General features: G+C 52.2%; 1 protein-coding gene across 1 annotated transcript; it reads left to right on the plus strand.

Annotated features, from left to right (window-relative positions):
* Window positions 1–2,257: 2,257 nt before the first annotated feature.
* On the plus strand, window positions 2,258–7,671 carry ITPRIPL2 (ITPRIP like 2; the record flags this gene model as incomplete). The annotated part of the gene is made up of 1 exon (XM_030002373.2): window positions 2,258–7,671. A coding segment is annotated over one exon (1,575 nt), but the record flags the coding sequence as incomplete, so codon positions are not given.
* Window positions 7,672–8,047: the final 376 nt, after the last annotated feature.

Genomic DNA, 8,047 nt, shown 5'->3' on the forward strand with positions numbered 1-8,047 from the left:
CATTTCTGAGTAGCACGGTTGTGGCTTCAGCTGTGCCACAACTGTCAGGAAACATGCTCTTGGTCATGGGGCATGGAATATTGTGCTGGTTGAGATACTATAAAATTGCCTACAGTTTCTTACCTTTACATCTGCTTTATTTTTAATTAAAAAACCCCCCTAAACTCCTGATTGTAACTCCAAGGGTCAGCATTGGAGTGGTTAGGAAATCTCTCTGTAGCTCTCATGAGTACTCTTGACTCTCACCCTGGTTTGGTTGCCTGTGAGTTAATTCAGGCTGCTTGACCTTGGTTACCTAGTTTGAGTGCAGCATCTTGGCTATAAAACATGAGCTTCTTTCTGTGAAGTATGATCTTTATGTACTTGAAGTCATGCTTTGTTTCATAGAAAGACGAATTACATAAGCAAACATTTGTACAGCCTTTCTCTTGCAATTGGTTCCCTGACCCGTTCATTCCTTGTTACAGCATTTTTAGCTAGATCTCGAGTATCTGTGCAGAAAGCAGGGGGAACGAATTCTAGAAAGAAAACAAGAGCAATACACAATCCTGCCCTATGGTCAAGAAATACCGTGACGGACAAACGCTGTATAAGGAAGTCTTGTCCCAAACAGGAAAAATGCCAGAGCACCTTGATGACTGGATCTATGTGGTACCATGTGGCACAATTTTCCTTTTCTCTAAACTTGAAATGCTGCCTTCGCATCTTCAGGTAATTGGAATCTCCAAAGACTTGCAGCAGCAGGAGCTCGATATGCTTGTTTTTTAGGTTTAATCATCATCACCTTCGTAGAGGACTCTTCAAACTAAAGCTAGCTGGGACACAAAGACACATCCAGAAATCCAGCTCGGTTACAGTGAGGATGGTACAACCCATGAGGGAGACATCATACAAGGTATGAGGAGATGCAGGTTGAAAAGATCTCTTCAGACCTGCAGTGCCCTGAATAAGTAGTTTGGGTGAAGAAGTCTTAGTGACAGACAAGTCCCAGTGATTTCTATTGGGTTTAATGTGACTGCTCAACTCTCCAGCAGTGAGTGCCTGGAGGCTTTGTATGTGCAGTGATGTTTTTGTGCCTGTCTTCTGACCTGAATGTTTGGCTCTGCTGTTCATGGGCTTGGGATGATGCCCGAGGGCGCCCTGTGTGCGTATTTCCGACGGACCCTCGATTTGTCCGTGTGGTTCGTGCTGAGGGTGATGCTGTGGGCAGAAGTGTCGTGACAGTAACAGTTAACAACAGCGGGCCCGATATCATACTGGCTGTCGTACAACAGATGAGGCCAAAAGTCCCTGTGCAACAAATGAGTAACTTCCCCCAGGGTTCGTTCTTCGCTTTCAGGTTGTCGGCATCTGAATAATTTGGGGACAAGGGAAAAAAAACGGGCTTTTGAACGATTCCACTGCAAGCAGCTGTTAGTACGGCAGCAGACACTACCCACCCTGGTGAACTAACGGTGGAGACGTTGTTGTCCCTTTGGCCCCGCGACCCTTGGGCAGAGCTGTGAACGGGAGGGACTCCCCTGCAGCGGGACGGACCGTTACCATTTTTATCTGAGGAAAAACGTGCACCGTGGAGCTTGTGCCATGGCACCGCTGCCCGGGGAAGCAGCGCTCCCGAACTTGCCGTCCCCCTGATGCGGGGATGCAGAAACACCCAGTTTTACCCCCAAAAACCCCGTGCAGCGTCCCGTTGCGGTGAGGGGACGGGACGCGGAAACGCGTGTTCGGTGCGCACAGCGCGGCTCCCGCCCCGCTTTCGGGGCCGGTACAGGCAGGAGTACCCGGCCCGGCGGCGCTCTGCCCTCGGGGAAGGAGCCGCCCGGGCTGTGGCGGGGGGGACCCGGCCTCCCCCGTGGCGGCGCCCGGGGCTCGGCGGGCGCGGCTCGGCCCTGAGGCGCCCCGAGGCTCGGCCGCGCTCCCTCAGCGCGGCGGCGGCGGCGGGCAGGAAGGAGCGGGCGGCGCCGCTCCCCGCCCCGCGGGCGGCCCCGGCCCGGCCCGGCCGGCCCCCGGGCGGACGACGCCCCCGGCCCTCACGCCGCGGCCGGGCCCGCCGCCCGTGGCATTTCCTCTGAGCTCACTCGGCGGCTGACGCGGCGCCGCTTCCCTCGGAAGAGGAAGCCTCGCAGCGGAGCGGCGGCGGCAGGCAGGGGGGGCGCGCGGCGGGCGCCGTGCCGGCGGCGGCGGCGGCGGCGGGGCGGGGGGGGCGGCGGCGCGGCCCGCGCTGGGGGCGGCCGGGGCGGAGGAGGCGGCGGGGGGGGGCGGCGGCGGCGGCGGGCGCTCCCCGCCCGCGGGGCCGGTCGGCGGCCGCCCCCGCGGCCCGAACCCCCGCCGCGCCGTGCCCGTCTACGCCGTGAACTTGCGGGTCTTGTGGCCGCTGGCGACCGCCGTCTGCACCGCGCTGCTCTGCCTCTACCAGGCCCTGCGGGCCGGCGCGGCCGGGGAGGGCGCGGCGGAGGCGGGCTCCGTCCCGCTCCTGAAGGGCTCGGCGCTGCTGCTGCTGGGCTGCCTGCTGGCCCGCTGCTGCGGCGCGGCGGGCGGCGGCCCCAGGCCCGGCGGGGTCCGGCCGGCGGGGGCGGGGGCGGCGGCGGGGGCGGCGGGGTCGCGGCGCGGCGCCCTGGAGAGCTTCTACGCGCGGCAGCTGCGGCTCTCGCCCCACGTGCTGGGCCACAGCAAGGCGCACGTCGGGCGCGTCGTGGCCGAGCTGGTGCGCGCCGCCAAGGCGCAGGGGCTGCAGCCCGGCCCGCTGGCCCTCAGCCTGCGCGGGGACTTCGTGCGCGTCGGCAGCGCCTACGAGCAGCACAAGGTGCGCAGCCCCGACTGCTTCGACATCCTGGTGCCCCTGCGGCTGCCGGCCCACCTGGAGCCCCAGCCGCGCTCCGCCGACGGGCTGGGGCCGCGCGGCGCCTTCCTCTGCGGCCTGCGGGCGAGGGCCGGCCGGCCGCGCCGCTGCCGGCCCTTCGCCGAGGGCTTCTGCGTGGAGCTGCGGGGCCGCAGCCACCTCTCCTCGGGGCTGGTGCTGCGCTGGTTCCAGGGCCACCTGCAGCGGTGCCTGGGCGCCGTGCAGTACCGGCTGCAGGAGCGCTGCCGCGTCAGCCTCTCGGCCTGCCCCGGGCGCCCGCCCACGCTGCACATCGTGCCCTGCTCCGACTACGTCTGCTGCCACATCTCCATGGCCGTGCGCCTCATCCCCGCCATTCCCCTCGGCGACGCGCTCTACCTCACGGCCCTGCCGCCCGAGGGCCCGCGGGGCCCGTCGGCCCCCGAGGCCCTCTGGGGCCTCAACGCCTCGCGGCAGGAGCAGCGGCTGCTGAGCTGGCTGAAGGAGCAGGCCCCGGCCTCCTCCTGCCACCTCAAGTGCCTGCAGATCCTCAAGGGCCTGCGGGACCTCCGCGGGCAGGGCCTGGAGGAGCCCTTCTGCTCCCAGTGGGGCCGGGTGCTCTCCTCCTACGTGCTCAAGACGGCCCTCTTCTCTCTGCTGCTGCGGGGGCCCTTGGAGGCCTGGGACGAGCGATTCCTGGTGGAGCGGCTGGAGGACCTGGTGCTGTACCTCAGGGACTGCCTGCGCAAGCAGGTGCTGATGCATTTCTTCCTGGGCAACGCCAGCCTGCCGGAGGCCGTGGCGCTGCCCCGCTTCCTCAAAGAAGCCGCCCCCGTGAACTTGCTGGCCGCCTTTGACGGGCCCACGCTGGACCTGGCCGCCTTCCAGCTGATCAACACCTGGATCCAGGCCCCGCACCTCATCAGGATGTACAGCAGCCCCCGGTACTTGCGACCGGCGCCCGCCCCGTGCCGGCACGTCGCCGAGGCCGGGCAGGAGCCGCCGGGAGAGTGAGCCAGCGGCCGGGGGAGCCGGCGTCGCCCGCGGACCCCGCCGGGGCAGCGCGGGCTCCCAGCCCGCTGGTCCGTCGAGAGCCCGCGTCTGCTGAGGAAGGTGGGACCCGTTTAAATGTGGTTCTGTGGCTTTGTCCCTGACCTGAGAAAACTAGGAAACCAGAGGCCAGGACTTAATGAAATTGTGATTCTTGTTTTTTTATAATCTCATTGGTTGCTCGTGGGAAAATTCTGAAGTTGCTGGGGCAATGCCTTAGTCGAGAAGCGTTACGTTCAGTCGACTGTTTGCAAACCTAACTTTAACAGCCTCAAAATGACGTTTCTGGAAATCCACGTTAACTTGTTGTCTTAGTGGCAAAATTGACCTTTTTCTGAGATTTGCTTTTTATGATGCAAAATCCATTTGGGATTTAAAAATCCTGTAAGTGCAAACAACACTCTGCCCCCCCCCCCCACTTCCCCCTCAATGCACCAAGATGCTCTTAAAAGGTGATGAGCGCTAGAGCGTGGGTGTTGGATCACAGTTTGAAATGCTCAATGACATGCTTTAAATTTCCTGTGTAATCGAATACGTTGTGCTGGATAGAAATATAATGTGTATGTTAATGTAAAATTGAGGGAAGAAGCGAAACCTCTCCGATAACAATATGAAGAATCTAGTTACACGTTTCTGTGTTCAAGTGAAGGTTATATTGAAGGATTGACGTATAGATAAAAGGAAACAAATAGCACTTTATTTTCACAAAGGCCTTTTTTTAGGATAATTGGCTGCACTAAATATTGCTACAGAGAAGGCATTAGTATTTTGTTAAAGGAATGATGTTTGGATCATCCCAAGGAAAACCTTTTTTTAAGGAAATACTCTGAGGTTCGTTTGTTTGTGGGTTCTTGTTGAGTTGTTTTATTTTTTTGCATCTTCAAGTATTCTTTTCTTAGAATTTGCTTTACCTCAAGGGCCAACAACAAAACAAAGAAATTCTGTAATGTTTTTTGGAACAAACCTTGAACGAGTCCAAATCTCAGTGCTGTAAGCAGACTGCTGTGCCCTCCTGCTCTCCGGTAGGAGTTTGGTGGGATTTTTGGATGACTGCCTGACCAGTTGTCTGATCGTGGCAGTGTTTTGACCAAATAACCTGATGGGAATTTCTAGTACTGTGCTATAGCAAATCGTTATCTTATTGCGGGGAGGAGGAAGTGAAATATTTCAGGGTACTTCAAAATTATTTAGCACTGATTCATGGTACAATGGCAGTCTTAGGCTATGGATTCTGGTGTACTCTAAACATAAACGTTAGCCAGATAATTCCCATTTCTTGCCTGGTTATGTCCCAGTTACTGGACTAACCTGGCGAGTTGTAACGCAGCCAGCTCTGCAAGTGTCCGTAGCTCTTGGTGCAGGGACCTGGTGTACGGGAACCTGATGTGTCCCAGGGTGTCAGCAAATTCAGAATTTCAAATCCTTGCTTTATTGGTCACCTGCTCAAGTATTTGATGTATTAAGACCCAAAATGTGTTGCTGAATTGCTGGCGCTCCGGAAGCTGAGCGTGTGCCTTATTACTCACTGTACTGTGTCCTAGGTGAGCAGTCTGAAATGAATTATAAATGACCAAGTGTAACTTCTCAGAAGCTTTAGGATAACTTGAAGTTACTAATATAGTCCTTCTCTCCCTGATGTACATAGAGGTACCGGTGAGCTTTATTCACAGTTCTACGCATCAGAACACAAAACAAACATTTTCAAAATCTATGAAGCTTTATAAAAATCTATTTTTCTAAACGGAAACACTCCCTAGGCAGATGTTTGCCTACTTCTGTCTATTTTTTTAACTGCTCTTGCAGTCTTATTTTCAGGTAATTATAGCCTAGGTCACACCCGCAAGTTGGGTTATTTTTATATATGAAGCACTGTGCTTCTTTCTACAAATACAAATAGTGTATTTATAGGTAGTATTGATCAAATGTTCTTTGCACATGGTATTTAAGGCTAAGTGAGCTACCTTGGTGTTTTGATATTTTTTTTTTTTTTTTTTGGTAGTAGACCATGATACATACTATTTTTGCACACTTGTGCTACTTGGTATTTGAAATAAGATGCGGTTCTGCAGTCGACGCCATTGCCATTGAATCTTTTGCCCAAAGAAGAACTAGATGACTGGCCCAGGGTATTGTGGCTGCCTGAACTCGTGACATAAAAACCCTTTAGCTGTTAATTCTAGCATCATAACCACTTCAGTCAGCTGTTGGCTTGTTTACATCACTGCATCTCTGTCTCTGAAAAGTGATCTTTTTTCTGAAAAGGGATGCACATTTGGTGTGTGTTTAGTATTGCTGCAATACGTGCAAATCTGTAATAGACTAGGTAAGGACTTTCTCACTAAAACGTAGTAATGCTGGGAAAAGACAGTTGCATCAGGAAATGCGTGACAAGGAGAGATGGTGGAGAATACAAATAGTTTAGAAAATGAAAGTTGAGCTGAGGGGTGAGTGAGAATGATGGTAAGCTCTCAGTGAAGACACACTGCAATCAAGCCAAAGGACACAGGGATAAAATTGGAGGAGAGCTATTGAAAGCAAGGCAGATTTGCAGTGTAGGGAAAAGGTTTAAGTGGGTTTTGCTTTGACAGTATTTCCAAAGTGGCTGAATCCATCAGGGCTGAACAGTGAGGCAAACCTTCAGTTTATTAGCCGTGTAGGCAGACCTTCAGTGCGAGTTTTTGCTCAGCAAGGCATTTATGAGTTTGTGATGGCTGGTCATGGAAGAAAATGTATGCATTTGCTTTAACCTGAGGCTTGGGCAAGCTTTCTTGAGGAGAGCGGGCTTCCTGCCAGTAAGGCAATGTGCATGCAGTTGGTGGGAGGTCTGAGAAAATCTCTTAGACTAACTTGTGGTTCTGTTGTACAACTGAGATATCAAGTGTATTTTCTTTACCTGCTATAAAGCATGCATTCATGAATACAACTGAGAAGAAAGCAGCTGATAAAAGTTGGGTTCTGTTATGGCATTCATCTTACTCCACAACAAACATGACAGCACTGGTACCTGCAGCGTGCTGGAGCTATTATAGGGCCTTACCTGCAAGGAGGTGTACAGAGAACTTGACCTACGTGAATAATCCTGTGGGCCTTTTGCCTTCTCCCTCTGCTCCCAACCCATCGATACTGTACACAGAACAAGGTTATGAACAGTATTTGTTAAGGTCATAACTGTTACAATGTATCGTAGATTCAGTGTGGTTGCCTCTGTGTGGTAAACGGAAACACAAACACAGAAGAAAGGGCGTGTTATTTAGTACTAATGTGGGTTCTTGGTTCTCGTTATCTGCAACCTAATTTTGCAAAGACTCTCTGCAAATGAAGTTGTTTTTATTGAACATCGATTGGGAAGAAGAATCACACCTGCAAGAGAATAAGTTTATTTACAGTACCAAAATGTATATATATGGCTTCATTTTGTATTGAAAAATGCTGTGTATTTCTCAAAGACATCATTATTTCATATCTGACTAAATAGCTCAAAAACATTCCTCTTTCAATTTTGAATTTCTGCAGAGTAATGTAAATTTTAACTGTCTGTTTGCAATGGACATTCTTGGTACAACTATTTTTTGCTGGTTAATAATCAGACCAAAGATGAAACTAAGGTGTTCAGCTGCTATTGTTTAAAAAAAAAAAAAAAAAAAATGTTTGTAGGCTCAAAGTGTCAGCCCATTTTAATGAAACGTTTATAAATTCATTTCCTATTTAATATCAAAATACATTTGCACTTTTATTGTTTCCATAAAAAGTTGGTGGTTTTGTTTTAATGTTTCACTGTAGTAATAAACAGCTGTTTTAAAGCATCTATGCCTCAAGATTCAAATTCCTTATTATCTTTTTTCAGTAAAAGCTACCTGCAGCCACAAAACTGTGATCAGCAGGTTTATGTGCTCTTTAGGAGGAGACTACTAAAGTGGCAAAGCCATGGGAAAGCAGGAAGTCCCCGCCTTGGGAGTTGTGCAGAGGGATACGGGAGGAGGGCCAGGAGAGAGATGAGAGCACGGCTGGCACCATCTGTGGAGTTGCTGACTTTTGAAATGGAGCACGTTGGGGTTTGTGGCTGTCTTGCTCAGAGGTTAAGAAGGATTCAGTTCTTGTTTCCCTGGCTCCAGTTTCAGGTCACTGCATAAAATCTGCTTTTTCTGGTGCTTAATGAAGAGCTAGGACTTCATCTTCATT

Source organism: Aquila chrysaetos, chromosome 25 (genome assembly GCF_900496995.4).
Source record: "Aquila chrysaetos chrysaetos chromosome 25, bAquChr1.4, whole genome shotgun sequence".
Classification (NCBI taxonomy): domain Eukaryota; kingdom Metazoa; phylum Chordata; class Aves; order Accipitriformes; family Accipitridae; genus Aquila; species Aquila chrysaetos.